Raw genomic sequence first — 20,371 nt, forward strand, 5'->3', positions numbered from 1 at the left:
AAAAAGCCCCGCTTTGAAGTAAAAATCCTATATATTTAGCTGATAGGCCCTTTCTGGGCCTCGCTAAAATTATTCTCTGGTATTGTGACTGAAACCCAATCTGCCAGAACTGAGTGTAGCAGGCCTAGAAGGCCTCCTCTCTGTGATATCCTCTATATAGGGATATATAAATACTTCTTAGCGCTGAATGTAGCCAGGTCATTCTTAGACCTCCATTCATGAGAGCTTTTTTACTGGATTGAGTGTTGCTAGGCTCCCTCTATGTGAGGTATTTCTGTTAAGCCTCCACTTTCCAGAAATACAGGCCGAAAAACACAAGGTTAAAGGCAGCTTGTGAACCCTTTTTCGTGGACCTGTCACTATAAGCGTGGAGTGTAGTAAGGCCTCCCTTCCCTGAGAGGGTGTGTATACCAAGGCCTCCACTCGATAGAGCTTCCTCAGTTGAACGTCGTCAGGCTTGTTACGCTCGAGAGAGCTTGTAACCATTAAAGCCTCCCTCACTGAAAGCTCCGCTTCCGGGTTTTGCTATCGCCCGGGAATAATACAGGTGTTTTCCTCGCGAAACGCTTAGAGCACCTTCTCAAAACCACGTTAGTGGTGTCTGCTCACACAATGGTTTTGAGCATTCCCTAAAATCCACACGAGTGGTAAGTGCACTACAAAAATAGGCACTTTACTAAAATCCATATTTATGGTGAGGATCCCTCCCGTAAAGGCAGGGTCCTTCTTCAAATCCCTCACGGGTTGGACCATGCAGGATAAACCTCCGTGCCCATTCTTTGAGTTGGTTCCAAAACCCTTAAGTTTTTTCAACTCCTTTGATAAGCACAGTGTAATAGGTCTCCCCTCTGTCACAGCCAACAGTACTGAGACCTTCACTCTCACAGTTATAGCAGCTAGCAGGCCCATGAGTGCCTCGCTGACTATTTTTTGGGGGAAGTGCAGTCTTCCACTCACCAAAAACTAGTGTTGTAGGCTTCTCTCCCTGGAGATGTAGTCTCGGAGCCTCCACTACACAGAGCTAGATGATAAATGAGAATTTTTCATTATTGGCGCTGACTGTGAGTATCTGCCTTTTCTTGAGCGTCGAGTGTAGTCAGGCCTCCCCTCGCCTAGAGCGTTTCCTGAGGCCTCCACTCTGAAGAGTTTCCCTAGGGAGAGCGTCGTAGGCCTCCTCTCGTTTTAGAGAGTCTTTCTGCTGAAGCCTCCCCTCTCCAGAAGCTCCGCTTTCAGGCTCTGCTATCGCCTAGAGACTGCAAATCTGGTGATCCTCGCTATGCTCAGGGCACCCATTCAAAACCACATTTTGTGGTGTTTGCTCACGCAAGTCTTTGAGCACTCGCTAAAATCCACGTAAGTGGTAAGTGCACTACTTAGGCACTTCACTAAAATCCATACTTATGGTAAGGTTCCTCCCGTAAAGGCAGGTTCCTTTCTGAAATCCGATACGGTATGGACCACGCAGGGCATTCCTCCGTGTCCATCTTCTGAGTTGGTTTTTTCAAAAACCTTTTAGTTTTTCCAACTCCAATCCAGATAGCACTGCTAGCAGGATTGAGTGTCGATGCCTTTCTGGCCTCCACTCTCCAGAAGAGCTCCAAACGAAGGTAATTCTGTCGCACAGGCTAGTCAGCCTCGCGGATGACCTTCAGGTTTAGAGCGTAGATAGGTCATAAGACCTCCGCTCTCAGAGTTCTTCTTTGCTAAGCACGGAGGTGTGTTAGGCTCCCTCCTTGAAAGCCTCCACTCTCCAGACTCCATTCAGGTAGTACTGTCGCATGGGCTATTCAGCCTCGATGGACACCTGCAGTGTTGAAGTGTAGCAGGTCTTGGGACCTCCACTCTTAGAGTCCTTCTGCTGCTCGCAGAACATTGCCAGCCTGAGTCCTTCGTTGCCTCCAGAGACTCACTAGAAATAGGCGGTCCGACTGCACAGGCTATTCAGCCTCACGGACCACCTCTAGTATTGGGTGTAGATAGGTCACGGACCTCCATCCTTAGAGTTGTCCTCTGCTGGGTGCAGAGTGGTACCAGGCTTCTTCTTTTTACCAAAGCCGCCACTTTGCAGAAACTCCACTCAGGTAGTTCTGCTGCACAGGCTATTCAGCCTCGCTGACTACCCTCAGTGTTGAAGTGAAGTGGGTCACGAGACCCCCACTTTTAGAGTTTTTCTTTGCAAGACACAGAGTGCTTTTCTGGCTTCCTTTGAAGCAGTCACTCCTCTTAACTCCCTGTAGGTTGTTCTGCTGCACAGGCTACTCAGCCTCACTGACTACCCCCAGGTTTTGAGTGTAGAGGTGCCGCGGCACCTCCATTCTTAGAGTTGCACTCTGGAAGGCACAGAGTGTTGCCAGGCTTCCTTTCGGCGAAGCCTCCACTCCTCAGAAATCTCCATAGCCGAGCTAGCGTGGCAGGTCACTGGGCCCCAGCGACTCTCGCTGAAGCAGGGGTGATTTTCCTTCCTGACTCCTCATTCAGTCAGTTTGATCACCTATCCCTCGGCATGGCGGTGTTGGTATAAACGTTCCCAAAGTGTCCACCAGGACGCAGCGTAGAGTTCCCTCCGGAAGGGAACGTCTAGGTTACGTATGTAACCCCTGTTCCCTGAGGACAGGGAACGAGACGCTGCGTCTCGTTGCCATGCCTCGGGCCCTGCTCAGACCTCCGTCCGACAAAAAGATGGTGTTGTGCTCTCAGGCACCTGCTTTTATACTAAGCAGGCACCTGCTGATGACGTCACGGGCTGGCGCCGGCCAGTGTCAAGTTCACTGTCGTTATTCTATACCTCGTTTCAGAACCGGTCACACTGAAGGCAGTTCCCAAAGTGTCCACCAGGACGCAGCGTCTCGTTCCCTGTCCTCAGGGAACAGGGGTTACATACGTAACCTAGACGTTTTTTGAGCAGATTTAAAATGTATTAAAATGTATTTATTAAAAATGATTTCTGAAGGATCATGTGACTGTAGTAATGCTCTTAAAAAATCATCTTTGAAATCAGAGGAATAAATTACATTTTAAAATATATTCAAATCGAAAACAGTTTAAACAGTAAAAATATTTCAAAACTTTACTGTACTTTGTATCAAATAAATGCAGGCTTGGTGAGCAGAAGAGACTTATTTAAAAAGCATTAAAAATCTTACTGTTTAAAAACTTTTGGCTAGTAGTGTATGATACATCAGGTTTTTAAAGAACGTATCTCTCTTTAAAACTTACAATTAAAAAAAGAAATCATAAAACTAAGCATCTAAATATCATCTTATTAAGACATATTGGGTCAATCCGTGTCAGCTCAACCAGAGGTCCCTGGCTCAAATTTTTGATTTTGTTCATATTTATTTTGAAGAAAGATAGACGTGATAGTACCCCTCCACCTAGGAGCGCCTCCTGGTGCTCTCAGAGGAACCTACCCGTAGATTGTAATCATCAATAAGGGAGTGATCCAGGATGTCCCTAGCCGGAACCCAACTTCTCTCCTCCGGACCGTAACCTTCCCAGTCCACCAAGTACTGAATTCCTCGTCCCCTCCGTCTCGAGTCCAGAATGCGACGAACCGAATAAGTAAGTTCCCCGTCTACGAGACGCGGCGGTGGGGGAACAGGGGTAGGCGGGTTAATGGGTGAATGAAAAACGGGTTTAATTTTGGAAACGTGAAAGACGGGATGAATTCTCCTGTACGCCGGAGGAAGTTTGAGGCGGACTGCCACCGGGCTAAGAATCTTGGTGACAGTGAATGGGCCTATGAATTTGGGTGCTAATTTGTTAGAAACGGAGCAGAGCGGAATGTTACTAGAAGAAAGCCACACTTTTTGACCAACGACGTATACGGGAGGCTTAGACCGGTGGCGATCGGCCTGAACCTTGGTGCGAGCTCTCACCTGGAGAAGAGTCTCACAGGCTCTTCTCCAGGTGCGCTGACACCTCTGGACGAAGGCGTGGGCAGAGGGAACCGCGACTTCGGAATTCAGACTGGGAAAAATAGGTGGCTGGTAACCTATACTACACTCGAAGGGTGAAAGGCCCGTGGACGAAACTGGTAACGAGTTATGTGCGTACTCAACCCATGAGAGCTGTTGGCTCCAGGAAGACGGGTTCTGAGAGACCAAACACCGTAAGACCCTCTCAAGATCCTGATTTGACCTCTCAGTCTGCCCGTTGCTCTGAGGATGGAACCCAGATGACAGACTAACACTCGCCCCCAAGAGATGACAGAACTCTCTCCAGAATCTGGAGGTAAACTGGGGACCCCTGTCGGAAACCACGTCAATCGGGAGGCCATGAATGCGAAAGACGTGATTCACGACAGTAGCCGCTGTCTCCTTGGCAGAAGGTAATTTGGGTAAAGGAATGAAGTGGACCGCCTTCGAGAACCGGTCCACTACGGTCAAAACAACCGTGTTGCCCTGGGAGGGTGGGAGACCGGAAACGAAATAGAGTGCGATATGGGACCAGGGTCTCGAAGGGACCGACAGCGGCTGAAGTAACCCTTCTGGGGGACGATTGGAAGTCTTAGCACACGCGCAGACTGAACAAGCCAAAACAAAATCTCGGGTATCGCGGGCTATAGATGGCCACCAAAACCTCTGTCTAACTAGAAACTTGGTACGATTGATTCCTGGATGGCAAGCCACGTTGGAACAATGGGCCCACCGGATAACGTCTGACCGTAATCTCTCCGGCACAAACAACCGACTCGGTGGTCCCCCGGGCGGGGGCGTTACCCCTTCTAAGGCTGCGCGGACCTTAGCTTCCACCTCCCAAGTGAGAGTAGAAATAACAAGTCTCTCCGAAACAATACGCTCGGGAGTGGAAGGGCGTTCTGAACGATCGAAAACACGAGATAACGCGTCGGGCTTGATGTTCTTAGACCCTGGGCGATAGGAGATGGAAAAATCGAAACGACCAAAAAAAAAAAGAGCCCACCGAGCCTGCCTGGAGTTGAGACGTTTGGCGGACCTGATGTACTCGAGGTTCTTATGGTCGGTCCAGACGATAAAGGGTACCCCCGAACCCTCTAACCAGTGATGCCACTCCTCCAACGCTAACTTGACCGCCAACAGCTCTCTGTTACCAATATCGTAGTTTTGCTCGGCAGTGGACATACGATGTGAAAAAAACGCGCAAGGGTGCATCTTGTCGTCCGAGGAAGAACGCTGGGATAGAACCGCACCTACCCCCACCTCTGACGCGTCAACCTCCACCACAAACTGGCGTGTGGGATCAGGGGCAACAAGAATGGGGGCCGAAACGAAGCGGCTCTTGAGGTTGGAGAATGCAGCGTCAGCCGCATCCGACCACCTGAACGCCGTTCTGGAGGAGGTTAAGGCAGTCAGAGGCACGGCTAGTTGGCTGAAATTACGAATGAAACGTCGGTAGAAAATGGCGAACCCCAGAAACCTCTACAGGGCCTTGCGGGAATCAGGGGTTGACCAATTCACCACAGCCTTAACCTTGTCGGGGTCCATGCGTATTCCCTCGGACGAAACGATGTACCCTAGGAATGGAACAGACTGTGCGTGAAAAACGCATTTCTCCGCCTTGACAAAAAGCCCATTCTCTAGCAGCCTCTGGAGCACTCGCCTGACGTGCTGAACGTGTTCCTGGAGAGAAGAAGAAAAAATCAATATGTCGTCCAGGTAGACATAAATGAACTGATCGACCATATCTCTCAGCACGTCATTAACGAGGGCCTGAAAGACCGCGGGCGAGTTGGACAAGCCGAAGGGCATGACCAGATATTCAAAGTGCCCCCTGGGGGTGTTAAAAGCGGTCTTCCACTCATCCCCCTTCCTAATGCGGACCAAATGATAGGCATTGCGCAAATCCAATTTAGTAAAAATAGAGGCTCCCTGTAACCTCTCGAAGGCTGAAGACATCAAAGGCAAAGGATAAGTATTCTTTACCGTGATGTTATTCAGCCCTCGGTAGTCAATACAAGGTCGCAGGGAGCCATCCTTCTTTTTGACAAAAAAGAACCCTGCCCCCGCGGGTGAAGAGGAAGGACGAATGAGCCCGGCTGCCAGAGAATCAGAAATATATTTCTCCATGGCCTCCCTCTCAGGAGCAGAAAGTGAGTATAACTTGCCCTTGGGCGGAGACGTACCTGGCAGTAACTCTATAGCACAGTCATAGGGACGATGCGGAGGGAGAGAAGCGGCTCTGGACTTACTGAACACTTCCTTCAGGTTGAGGTACTCCTGGGGCACGTTTGACAGGTCCACTGACTCCTCCTGCAACAAAGAACAAGACACAGATGGACAGGCAGACATAAGACAATTGGAAAAAACAGGTCTCCCCCACGAAGAGACGGAATTCTGGCCCCAGTCCACTTTGGGGTTGTGGTGAGCCAACCACGGGTGCCCCAGCACGACCGGAATCAAAGGAGAGGTGGTGAGGAGAAAGGCGATCTCCTCCCTGTGGTTACCGGAAGTAACCATAGTGATGGGCACCGTGGTGTGGGTGATGCATGGAAGTGATTGTCCATCTAAGGCGTTGACAGATATCTTGGACTGGAGTGGAATGATGGGAACCTGAAGCAGAAGGGCAAAATCACAGTCCATAAAATTACCTTCTGCTCCGGAATCCAGTAAGGCCTAGCAGTTCTTGAAGTGGGTTGCCCACTGAAGTCTCACCGGGAGGAGAGTCATGGACGATGGGTTGCTATGAGAAAGACCACCCGACAGTAACCCACGTTCTACTGTCGGGCTTTGTCTTTTAACGGACAGTTAGCTAGGAAGTGTCCCGCCGAACCACAGTACATGCAGAGCCCCTTTGATCTTCTACGATCCCTCTCCTCCCGGGAGAGCCGAGCTCTACCGACCTGCATGGGTTCTTGATCGAACGCGGGGCTGACCGTGTTGCCCGTCGCGTTGATGGAATGAACAGGAAGCTCCGGCGGTGAAGAGAGACGCTTCAGCTGATCGCAGCGCTGGAGGCGGGAGTCCACCCGAAGGGCCAGGGAAATGAGTCCATCTAAGTCCACAGGAAGCTCGAGGGTGAAGATCTCTCTTTGAACACGGTCAGCCAACCCATGCAAAAACATGTCCCACTGCGCCGCCTCGTTCCACTTGCACTCAGCGGCCAGTGTGCGGAATTCAATGGAGTAGTCAGATACGGAGCGATCCCCCTGTCGTAAATCCGCCAACACACTGGCCACCTCGCGTCCCATGACGGCGCGGTCGAAAACCCGTCTCATTTCTTCTGACAGCGTTTGGAACGAGGCACAGCAGGGATGTCGATTCTCCCACACTGCCGTCCCCCGCTGAGCGGCCCGACCAGAGAGTAGTGTTAACACCAAGGCCACTTTCGACTGCTCTGAAGCGAAAATGATGGGCTACAGTGAAAAATACATAGAGCACTTAGTTAAGAACGCTCTACAAAGATTAGGCTCACCCGTGTAGACTTCTGGCGTGGGTAGGCGGGGCTCGTTGTTGGTACTGCGAGCCTCCGGAGCGGGCGGGGGAGGCGGTGGTGGGGTGGGCGCAGTGGGCAATGTCAGTTGTTGAATCTGGGTGGTGAGCTCGGATACCTGCGTCACCAGAGCCTGAATGGCACGTCCTGTAGTCAGCATCTGTTCCTCTTGAAAATCCATCCAAGCATTGGTGGCCGACAGGAAATTTCCCAGCGTGGGTGCATCAGCTGAATCCATAATTGGTCAGATCGTTCTGTCAGGTCTGTGAGAACAGAGAGACAGGATTCACAAGCGTGATGCAAGTAAAACAGTTTATTAAGGAACAGAGTGAAGAGAGATAGGTCAGATGGCTGGAGAGTGCAGGTACTGAAGACTGGTGACGCAGGATCAGTGGACAACCCAGGCGGAGATCCGGAGCAGAAGCGTCAAAGCCCAGACGAGCGAAATCCAGCAAAGGGAGACCAGGAGGGAAACAGGAACGATCCGAACTGGAAACAACACCAAACGATCTGACAATGGGGACAGGACAGAGCTGATCTTAAATAGAGGTGGTAATGAGCCGCAGCTGAATCCGATCAGCTCGAGACAAACAGCCACACCCACACACACACACAGACACCTGCGCGACACACACACACACACACACACACACACACACACACACACACACACACACACACACACACACACACACAGCAAAAGAGGAGAAAGTGATCTCATAAACCGTGACAACTTGACTCTGAATCTAAAATTGCCATTTTGACCTCCCTCTACAAAATAGTGGATTACTAAATATAAAATATTCATCTATGGTATTTAATATTTTGGCTTTCATCACTATACACGTCTATCTTACCTCAGAATGAATATTAGAAAAATCTCAAATTTAAGCTAGAGAAGTTTTTGAAATTTGGTTGATTTGACACGGAATGGCCCTGCTTTATTGGTAAAAATAGAGTGACAACTGAATACCTTTAGTCTTTATTACTGTTCTTTACTGCATCTCAGGTATTTGTTCCATAATATCGTATGTCATACTACATGAGCCATTAAGAGTATAATACTCAAAAAAAACAAAAACTTGCAAACTTTTATTGGTTTATTTTACTAATATCTCATATGTCAGGTTTTACAGGGTTAAATCCTTTAGTATGAGTAATAGTAAGATATTTTAAATAGTCTATACATTAGACACAAGTTAACTGAGAACCTTTAAGGAAAAGAAAGGTTTGTCCACACTCTCAAGTACATTTTACTGGCACCATCTGCTGGGCTAGCTGTGCAGTTAAGGGTCAGTTAAGGGTGCCTGGGAGTAAAACAAAAACGTCTTGAGTGCAAGTGCAAAATTTTCTTAATCAGTAACTTTTTTATTTTATTTGCAGACCTTAGTTTTACTTCCTAAAACAAACGTCAACATAAGAAACAAAGTTGCATAAATATTGTAACTTTTCTCAAAAGAATATTGTATTGTAATTGTGTCTAATATTGTGAACCCAACGTGTGTCTGTATGTGTGTTGTGCACCATGAATTACACAGACAAACACACATAAAGCAACTATGCAGCCATTATATTCACTGACCTACTAATACCATATTCCATCATTCCTTTCATTCCTCCACAGCACTTCCTATTTTTCCACTGCACCTTTAAGTAATATGTTGGACAAAAAAAGGGAGGAGGTCATCATGCATGATTCACAGCATCTGTTGGAGCTTTTAGGTTGCCCTACTTTATATGTAGTGACTGTAAATCGCGTGATCCTGCTGTGTTTTGCATGGCTAGTTGTTCTGTGTAAAATACTCTTGACGCCAGACTCCATCTGGTCTTTGGGTAAGCGATTAAAAGGCCTGTATTGATGGCCTTAGTCTAATCTAAATTCATTATGCGCCGGTTTATGCATAGTGGATGTTGTTTGGAAACTGCAGGAAAGTGGAGGATTTATGTTTTAGGATTAGAATGCCACTTCAGAGATCTTCAGACATCTTCTTGAGAGATGAATGGGTGTAAATGGGGCGTGTCGTGACCAGCCCCTATCTTTGGCGTAAACTGAAAAGAAATAGCCTAAAAAAACAAGAAACAGACCAAACATTGAATTCCATGAACTAAGCACTGCTTGTCCACGAGGGCTGGCTTGCCTTGTAGATTAAGTTCCTATGGACTTATCAAATATCAAAATGAAGTGTACGCAGTCTTCCACTTCTTCATTCATAGTATGTCACCAACTGATAAGAATTAATTTGAGTGACGTTAGATGTGTTATTATCCCAGTCCTATCTTAAACTCCAGAAAGGTCATTATTCAATTATTTTGGCTTACTATTATATGGTCTATGGTCCACGCCCGTATTGCGCGTCAGTCACCACGTCACTTAGTGCGTGTTGGTCTTTGGCGAAATTACAGATCGTACTACGGCAAAGTTCGTGTATGTGTGTCGATTAAGGTCGTGAAGTTGCTTGGTAACCTTCCTGGAGCGTCCTGTCACGCATTATAATTAATATTCATGAGCTCGCCGTGATTCGTTTATTCGCGTTCTGAACACCGCCTACTCACCCAGATCTGACTTTCAGCCAATCCGTGGAGAGTACTCAGAGAACGGCGCGTTACGTAATAAATATTCATGAGCCAATCCTTCCTCGTAGTAGGATCACTAAACTCGCTACCGGGGGCGTGGCGTGGGCTTTGCCGGTTCTAGCAGCAGACACAATGAAACGAGGGGCAATGTAGGACACCACGTTGGGGCTTGAAACGCAGACACGCCGGTAGCGTATTGTTTTGTTTTAAACTTCTTTTCGGATATTTTTTATCGTTTATTTCACTTGTTTTGTTTGTGTTTACTGTAGATAGATAGCAGAGGCCGCTGCTGATGAGAAAAAACGAGTTGAAAGTCTTTGGAGAAGAACCGAACGGGCTCAGGAAACGAGGCTTTCCATCATAAGTTTTGCTTTGTCGTTCAACGCAGTCGCGATAAAATGTCGTTCGCCTATTCGGATTATCTGGCTGCCGAGTGTCTGGTGTCGATATCCAGCGGTCCCGTCCTCCATCGACCCACCCCGGTGTCTGGTGCAGCTCAGGCCCCTCCTCGGGGCCTTCCTGCCGGGGAGCCAGACGGGTCGAGCGAGGACAGGGAGGTACGGGAGACGCTCCGGTTAGAGGGGGCCAACATGATGACGGTGGCGGAGATCCTCACCGACCTGCATGGCAAGTTTCGTCCTATGTCGGCCTACTCCGAAAGCAGCAACTCGTCATGCGGAGAGAGCGGCTACACCACGTTGTCTGACTCCACCACCCCAACACCAACCATGACCCCCTCTGCAACCCCTGTCCCGGGACAGTACAATAACACCCCTCAGCAGATTTGGGGAGGAGGGGGCGCACCCCGCTCCCCCACCAAGCGTCACCCCTGTACTTTCGACGGGTGTGACAGGGTGTACGGAAAATCATCCCACCTGAAAGCGCATATCAGGACCCACACAGGTAAGCTGGAGCACATGGGAGGGGATGGTGGCTATAATGCTGCATTTATCATTTTGTATTCATTCGAATGTATACAAACAGAATTTTACTGTTAAAAGTACTCTATCTATGCGAGTATAGCTCTATATTTAACCTTACGCATTTATAAATACGCACAGTATGAAATTAACGTTATAGTTTTACAAACTGCTCACGTTGCGTGTATAGGTTTCAAATTTCACTGTTAGATAACCAGATTATGGAGAGTTTTAACCACCGCCTGTGTTTTATTATAGTTCTGGGTTAGAGTAACTTTTAATTATCGGCCGTTTGTTTGTTGACTGTCAGGGGCTCCTTCTGTCAACTCTAACCAACGACCCTGGATAGAGACATTAAAAGTGATTTTGTGGATAATAATGTAATTCACTACTCGTTAGTTTAACAAAAGAGTGGAAAACTTCCAACTGTGGCCTCCGAACAAAGAAAGTTTATGAACAAAGGAAGGAGCGCGTGAGGGAGGACCGAGTATAGTAGTGTAGTGACGAATCTCATATTTGCATATGAACGGCGCTCGGGCACAGAACGCTCGTGTGCGCGCCCGTTTACGCGCAGGTTCCCATTTAAATGCACTTTCTGTTATTTGACTACAGCTAAAAGGGCTATTTAAGCCACACACCTGGCCTCTCTTCATGGGGCCTTTACAAATGGTCTATTACCAACTGTATTTGTTCATGAATTGAAGTGGTACTTGGAGAAAAGGTGATAGCTTGAATGGCAAGCAAAACTAGTACACTACCCTAAGAAATCTTTAGTAGCCCACGGTATACTAATGATATACTAGTACACTGATAAACATTAGTGCAGTAGTTCGTACACTCCCAGAATACATCATCTAGTATGGTACAAATTAAAGGCTAGTACACTAATGAAACACTAGAGGTGCATTCCATTCAACCGTAATAAGTGCCCTGTGAAGTTGACTTTACGGGGTATTCTGCCATCTTATGTGAGTTTCCAATCTCAAGAGAGTCCCCCAAATACAAGCCACATCTACACGTTATGCATATTAATACAAAATGTGCGTGACTGCAAAGAAAAAGCATGAATGTTGACTTTAAGTGTTTTCAGGTATATTTTATGTTTCATGTGTTTGTAAAACAAAATTAGACTTTGGAGTCCTATTAAGTACACAATAATGACTATTAATGAAGCACAACAAATTACAGCTACAAAAACTATCCCCAAACAGTTTCTCTTAAAGTCCCCATGAAATCAAAATTAAAGTGTTTGGCTTTTAGTATGAATATGTTAGCCTAGATAAGCTAGTGTGCTCCAAAGCAATACAGGATGTAAGCATTCTAAACTTGCAGTTGCTAACTTCCACCAATATGGATCAACAATTTAAATGACATCACCCTGCACTTCAGCTTCTCATCAGAATTTATGTCCAATTAAATGCTCTCTTGAATCTGAAGTGTCCCGCCCCCTACACTACAAATAGATGCTGAAACTGCAACTGAAATTGGTCACTTGTTCACAAAATTTGTTTTTTTCTGTTCGGTGAATGGCATGAAGTGCACTATAGGGATGGGGAACGACGCAGTGTAAATATTGTTTCCATCGGGGTGAAAGAAGTCTGGTTTCACACACACACAATCTGCTCCGGTCCAGGGGTCCGTTCTTCGTACGTCGCTAACTCAGTTAGCTGGAATGGATTGTTGTGGATTTGTCCTGATCTTGGATTGTTTCGCTCTTCGATGCGCATCTCGGACTTGCTGTCATAGCAACAGGTCCGTAAGCTTAAACCTGCTCGGGAGCAGGTTTATTTCATGTAAACAGGATTTAAGCTGCGCTCCTGGCGGGTTATGATTGGTTGAAATGGCGAGGTCACATCTGATTGGTTAAAGAGCACGACTGACGCGTACTGACTCACGTGGGAAAAGAAAAGTATCTTGCAAGGAAAGTGTAGAAAATAATTACAACGACTCACACGAATGATGACCACAGCTACACACACACACACACACACACACACACACACACCACGATGTCGAATACGGCTTTACAGAGCTCAAACTAATTTAAACAAAACGCTATTGGCTATTAAAAAAAGGGGGCAGGGCTGTTTGATATGTCTCGCCCTATCTTCTTGTTTTAGTTAAAACTACATCAACCTATAGAATAACGCAGGTTGTTTTAAAGGGATAGTTCACCCAAAAATGAAAATTTGATGTTTATCTGCTTACCCCCAGGGCATCCAAGATGTAGGTGACTTTGTTTCCTCAGAAAAACACAAATGAAGATTTTTAACGGAAACCGGTGCAGTCTGCCAGCCATATAATAGCAGTGGATGGGCACTTTAAAAGTAAACAAAAACATGCACAGACAAATCCAAATTACACCCTGTGACTCGTGACGATACATTGATGTCCTAAGACACGAAACGATCGGTTTTTGTGAGAAACTGAACAGTATTTATATCATTTTTTACCTTTGATACACAGCCATGTCCATCTGTCATGAGCACGAGCTCAGCATCCGGCTCGTTACGTGTGCACGCGCTCTGGCGTAGAATACGCAAACGTCGTAAGGGGAAATCAGTGAAAAGTCCCAGATGAGTTTGCGAAAGCAAACGTAATCTTTTAGCTTTAAATCGGTTTGAACAATCAGGATAAGCACAAGTAATTACCATTTTGAATAGCCGCTATACCCACAATCTCTTTGCTCTGTGTAAACAATGAGTGTCGTATACACGCGACAGATCGCTTCCGGCGTTTGCGTATACTACACCAGAGCGCTACACATGTCACGAGCCTGATGCTAAACTCGTGCTCAGGACAGATGGACGTGGCTGTGTATCAAAGGTAAAAAATTATATAAATACTGTTCAGTTTCTCACAAAAACCGATCGTTTCGTGTCTTAGGACATTAATGTATCGCCACGAGCCGCAGGGTGTAATTTGGATTTGTCTGTGCATGTTTTTGTTTACTTTTAAGGGTCTGGTGCCCATCCACATCCATTATTTGCCTGACACACTGCATCGTTAAAAATCTTCGTTTGTGTTCTGCTGAGGAAACAAAGTCACCTACATCTTGGATGCCCTAGGGGAAAAGCAGATAAATATCAAATTTTCATTTTTGGGTGAACTATCCCTTTAAAGCTCTTCAGTGGACCTTCAAATAAAATTACTTTAAAAATATATATTTTGTAACTAGAAAACAAACAGATAAGTTTTGTAATTTTTGGAATACGATAGGTATGCCTTATAGCAAGGTGGCAGTTGGAAGCTAGAAATAGTAGAAAGACCGCAGTACATGCGACAGTGTTAGTGAATCCAGAGGCAGAGGCTTTGGTGATCATTCCCTATTTGGTTATTTTATTATGGGGTGTAACTTGTAGTAGTATCTCCGGATGCAGTCAGATACTGATGTTCAGTTCGAAGTGCTTTGGCAATGGCACAGAGAAGTCAAAGTGGAGAGGGAGTTTTACCCACCAGTCATTGCGCATCCCTTTAGCACTAAAAAAAGTTTGGATAAAATAAAGCTGAGTTGAGGCACCAGCATTATTATTAAGTTCAATTAGTCCCACATGTGGGATATGAAGTGCATCAGAGGCAACATTTGCTGTAATTATTGTGATTATGGACAAAAGACAAAAACATTGTCATGTTGTCATATTAAACATGGCAGCAGACCATTATCACTCAGTTTAGCGCTTTAAAATATGACCATTTATTTGAATTAAATGTGTAATAAATGTACATGTATGTACATTTTAAATGTAATATACACATTAATTTTAAATGAATATTTGTGACCCTCTACCACTAATCCAATCTTAAGTCAAGTTCTATGGAGATATTTTGTAAATTTCCTACCGTAAATATATCCAAACTTAATTTCCGATTAGTTAATTATTAATTTGGACAACTTTAAAGGTGATTTCCTCAGTATTTTTTTTACACCCTCAGATTCCAGATTTTAAAATAGTTGCTTGTTTATTTAGCTTTTAGATGTTGTTTAAATTCCATTTAAAAAAAAATTGACCCTTATAACTGGTTTTGTGGGTCAGGGTCACATATGGTAATTGTTATTTATTTACATAAGTATTTAATGTCGTCATACCTCATACACCTTTAACATGCATGACTGTATATACATTTCACCTGAGTGTGATGATGTTAAAAGGTGTTCAAAATTACACATTTTGTCAAGTAAAGTGGACTTCAAAAGATATCCAGTGCTCAAGGAGCAGTAAGCACTTCATAGGCCTCTTGTCAACTGGAAAAAAAATGACTAAAAACAAAAGTTGTTTTAAGTTGGCTATTTTGCCATCCAACACACTTTTTAGTTGTGGTATACATCTAAATTACATGCACACTAGTGTTTTAAAAAAAAAAAAAAACTAATTAGAATATAGTAATAATAAAAATAAAGATGTAAAGTTATTGTTATTCTTATGACAGTAATAGCCATACATTGTAAAACAATTACACTAAAATAAATAAAAATGAATGTTTTATAGGTATATAAAACAGCAGGGAACTTACAATAACTTCTTTTCTTAATTTCTACACTTGAAAGAGATATTTTGAATTTGGACTGCGCTAACGTTACCCATGTAAAACGGTAGCTGTCAGTAATTCATACTGCAATTTGGTGCTTTTATTTTGACAGAAAACTCCAGCTTCATTGTAAACAGGCTTACAAAAAAAAACATACAGTAAAATGGTGTAATGATCTGCCTCGAAATTAAAGTTAAAATGCATTCCTAAATGCGTGCTAAATTCACTGCACATGCAATAAACAAGTTTTTGCATTTTTATTTACTGTAAACAGAAACGTTGTTAGTCGTGGAAAACATCAGATTAAGAGGTGATTGCTTGAACAAAGTGAAGCAAAAACAGACTTGATGAAGGGATTAAGGTAGTGTTGGGCGATATGCTCAATTTTCATATCGTCCTATCGTCAGCCTGTGAGATCGTCGATACACGATACTATTGTGCTAATTTATTTAATAATATGTAAATGTGTCAATATGTAATAAAGTCCTTATTCGTTTTGTAAGGGTAGTGCATGTGACTTGTGACACAGTTGTGCGTGTACAGAGCGCTGACGGTAGTTCTGCCAGAGTTTACTTTCGTTTTCATTCTCTGCTATCTTCAGGGAGCGGTAAATGTGCGTGTGTGAATGTAAATTAATGTATCTTTCTTTACCTGTCATATTGCGATAATGTTACCGCTGTATGTCTGATCTTTGTCATCAGTTCATGTTGTAGTTCAGTTCATATAGAATGTGGAGAAGCGATGTGCGTGTAATTCACGTGTATATGTTTAGCGCCGTTTTATCGCATCGTAATTCTAGGTAACGCATATAGGTGTTACTGAGGTGAATGTTTATGTTTACTATATACAGACGGATTCTGATATATTGTATTTATTTCAGCCTAAACCACATTTTACTACCTCTGTTATCCTAATGACTGTCACTTAATCTATGTACACTGTATGATGAATAAATCTCTTACCCATTTTGCTTGTGTTTATACCGCGGCAAGTTTCTGAAGCATCCTAGAACCGACTCTCCGCGCTGCATCGCTAAAGTTAGGTGCCTTTTTGACGGATAATGATAATTATCGTCAAAGGCATCAGCAACAGGCGATATCTCTGACTATCGTCGATACACGATACTATCGTCTATCGGCACAACCCTAGATTAAGCCATATTGTGTTATCGGTTTTAGTTCGTTTGGCACGTACTGTGCCAAAGCATAATGGCCCAATTCACAAATTTTAAAGAACTTTTATGTTAGAATATTTTTAAAATTGCTGTCTGAGGTTCATCAATTTGTATGCTTTATATCTAAAATGGTAAATAGTGCAGGTGCCATGCCATTGCTAACTTTATAGTGCACTTGTGCATTTTATACACTATTAGTATAAGAGTTGTGGATCATCCCTGTTTTCTGTCCAGGTGAGAGGCCCTTTCCATGCACCTGGCCCGACTGCCAAAAGAAGTTCGCCCGTTCCGACGAATTGGCCCGACACCTGCGTACCCACACCGGCGAGAAGCGTTTCCTGTGCCCGCTCTGCGACAAGCGTTTCATGCGCAGTGACCACCTCATCAAGCACGCTCGCCGGCACCCCAACTTCCACCCCTCCATGATCAACCGCAAAGGTTTGGCTCAGGGATCCGCTCCGACCCAGTCCATCATCACCGCCGCCACCTCCTCCTCAGAGTACGCCAGCACTGCCGTGTAGACGCCCCCTCAAAGGGGACCCCTGTCTTCTGCACTGTGACCACCTTCTCTCGGACGCTGCAGCTTGACTCGATCACCGTGCATGCTGGGATCCTCTTAAGCTCAGTCCTCACATCCACAGGCCAAAAATGAAGAACTTCACCACGTCTTCCTCCCAAACCCCTTAGCCCAAACAGTGACGACCAAAACGGGCGAGAGGGACACAAACGCTCAAGCACATTCCCGAGTCGCGTGATTAAACGATCGCATGACCGACAAGTGATGCCGAACGCAAAATTGCTCTTAAATCGCTTGCTTTGGGTGGAATAGATTCATCGGAAAATTGTGTAAAATACTTTTTCGGATGCATGCAGACGAAATGGCCACCAGCGGTAGCACAATAATTTTCATGGGTCGTCTTGGTGTATCACTTGTCAGCCATGTTTTAGAATCCTAAAAAGGATGCGTCACAGTTTAAGGGAAAGTTTACCTGTTCTTTGTCTTTTTACAGTCGCTCTATCATCAAAATGTTCACAAATCTGTCTTTTTGTATAGCCAGAATGGCGAATCCTTTCTGGTTTTGCATGTGCACACATGCTGTATGACATAATAGCCAGAATTAAGTATTTGTGTGTTACTCATGTGCAGTGACCTTATGCATTCTTAAACCTCGTTGGCTTTGCTAAACTTTTAAGTTGTGATGTCAAGATGAATATGATTCTTGACTCCCTCTAAAACCAAACATTGATTTAACCGAAATGGCCAGTGCGTTTCTTCTGGGTAGATACACTGCCTGTAATGCCGCATTTCCACAGCTTTCCCTACTGAAAATCGTAATAAGTTATTGTCATCTTAATTTTCTTTCAATTAGTAGTATCAGCATGGCAACTGAAACAGTCATTTCTTTTAATTAATTAATATTATTAGACCATGCATTTATTACTATGTTATTATTTTCCGCTTGGAGGAACTCTTTTGTTTGTTCGTGTAACGTTGACATGTTGGTACATGTAGCAATGTGTTTAATAGTAATGTGGATACGTGTAGATAAATATCTATGCTTGCAGCTTCAATGGTAAAGATGTTATTATATGAACTACTAGAAGTAATACACCTTATATTGTGTGTGACAGTACACGCTTGAATAGAATAGTGCTGCTTGTGTGCGAATGTTTGCGCATTGCATTCGTGTGTGTGTGTGTGTTCACACAGGAGAGTCGGGAAACGTTCTCTCTCCGAAACTGTCCCGCTTGTGGACCTCTTACAACTATCTCAGAGAACAAAAAAACACATCAGGAAACTCAGAAAGCCTTAAAATCCTTTGACTTGTTTTGCACCATTGTTTACTGTCGGATATTTTCTACAGGTATGCCGTCAGGCCTCGTTCTTCTCGACTAAAGAAATACACATGCAATATTGCACTTTTTTCTTACTGGTATTGTCAACGATGCTAGTCGTCTGCTAGTGTGATGGGTTTCACTGTATAGATGCTACTGCATAGTGCTCAACTAAAACGAACACTGTGGAAGGCGATAAAGACCTGTCACAATAAATCAATACATTCGTCTAAATGTGCACCTTCGTTTGAGTGCTTAAACCAGTGTGAGGAAAATGGACTTGATTTTTGTAAACTTTAGTGAACTTTTCACTTTCGTTTGTATTTTGCTTTACATTTGGAGTGTAACGGATACGACAGATCTGCTCGCAGTTCGTCTGGTCTCAAAACTACAGCTGTTTTTAATGGTTCGCCGTACCATTTCCTAATCATGCAATATTCAGAGCGCTTTAGGTAACTGCTGGCAGTAATCTGAAGCGTGATGACAACTGATAAGTTCTCAACCACATTAACAAACCAAACCTGAACAGTATATAAGACTCTGTCAGTTCTGTAGCTCATGAAATGATGTGTTCCTCACAATTCTTGTATGTCTGGCCGGGATTTTTGTCTTTTTCTTTGTTGTGTCGTCTTTTAGTAGTTGTTTTCCTGTAGCGAGCCGTCTCTGGATCTGTTGACGGCATCAATGGTACACTGTGTTAGGCTGCGGCGGGCTTTGTGTGCGATTCTCGACAGACTGAGACCTTTGTGATCGCGTCTTTTGATTTTCACTCACAATGCCCCCTTTTAGCGATCCGGGTTCAACTTTGCATTCGATATCCCTCCCATTGTACTCGCCACGTTTGCAGCTAGTACTCTGGACAGCCATCACAAACCACTGGATCAAGTCTTGATTTTTATTGTTTTGTGTGTTTTGTGGTCTTCAATTTCAGTTACTATCTTTTGTATTTGATTTGATGTACTGGAAAGTTGTTTTCTTATGCTTTGTATTGGTTTACGTACTGTAGATGTCTATAAACATAGCTTTCTAGATGGCTTAGCAATCGTATAGCGGAGAAACTGCGTATTCCATAGTTCCTTCGGGAGAAATGCTGCATCGTTTGCTGTGTTCGAGGCATCTGACCTCTGCGGGTCAAACTCAAGTGAACTGAGATGTGTATGTGTGAGTGCGGCTGCTTTTAATCATGATGCTAGATTGAGAATATGTAGAGTGACGACTTTATTTTGAGAACTGCTTTGTTGCTTGGTGTACAATCTAGATCTTGTCCATCAGTTTTGACACACTAAAATGATTATGCACTGATTGGCGGATTGTCTGTAGCGATCACACTAAAGGATGTCTGATGAGATCTCCTGAGGTCTCGGTCTACAGCCATGCCTCATATCAGTGAACCGATGGGTTTTGTCAATACAAAAGCTTCCATGTTTCTCCTCAGGTGATAAAACGTAATGCTGAAAACCTCTGTCCTTCATGAGTGGGACCTAATCTTAAGCGTTCTTTTCATTCTTTGTTTTGCTTTATTCTGCCATTTGTTTTTATTTATTACATGCTTTTGTTTTGGTGTGCTTGAAAATATCTTTTTTTTTTTTTTTTCAGTACTTTATTTTATGGTATGAGACTTGATTAATATTTTGATTTGATTCGTTGTTTGCCTCCAACAAAAACAAACTAAAAACCTTCCAGTGCTTTTTAAATAATAAATAAATGGATTAAGAATTATTTTGTGTTTTGGTGTTTATTACTTTTAAATGAGAATACTTAAACTCATCATATCATGTGTCCTCAAGTACATACAGGACATTTAAGCGTGACATGCTGTACTTCATCTAAAACATTTTTATACCCAACCAGATGTCCCTGGAAGATAGACATGTATAGTAATGAAAGCCAAAATATTAAATGTCACGGGTGTATATTTACAGCATAATCC

The 20,371-nt window shown here is 44.1% G+C and overlaps 1 protein-coding gene across 2 annotated transcripts; it reads left to right on the plus strand.

Moving 5' to 3' along the window:
• Window positions 1–10,108: 10,108 nt before the first annotated feature.
• On the plus strand, window positions 10,109–18,675 carry LOC141344072 (Krueppel-like factor 9). Of its 2 annotated transcripts, none has more exons than XM_073848806.1 (3): window positions 10,109–10,172; window positions 10,254–10,887; window positions 16,840–18,675. In XM_073848806.1, the coding sequence occupies exons 2-3, from the start codon at window positions 10,383–10,385 to the stop codon at window positions 17,124–17,126; spliced, it is 792 nt and encodes a 263-aa protein (XP_073704907.1). In that variant the 5' UTR covers window positions 10,109–10,172; window positions 10,254–10,382; the 3' UTR covers window positions 17,127–18,675. The 2 variants fall into 2 exon arrangements, with proteins under 2 accessions (XP_073704907.1, XP_073704909.1); XM_073848808.1 differs by having other exon boundaries at window positions 10,258–10,887.
• The last annotated feature ends 1,696 nt before the right edge of the window (window positions 18,676–20,371 follow it).

This window comes from Garra rufa, chromosome 10, assembly GCF_049309525.1.
Source record: "Garra rufa chromosome 10, GarRuf1.0, whole genome shotgun sequence".
Taxonomy (NCBI): Eukaryota; Metazoa; Chordata; class Actinopteri; order Cypriniformes; family Cyprinidae; genus Garra; species Garra rufa.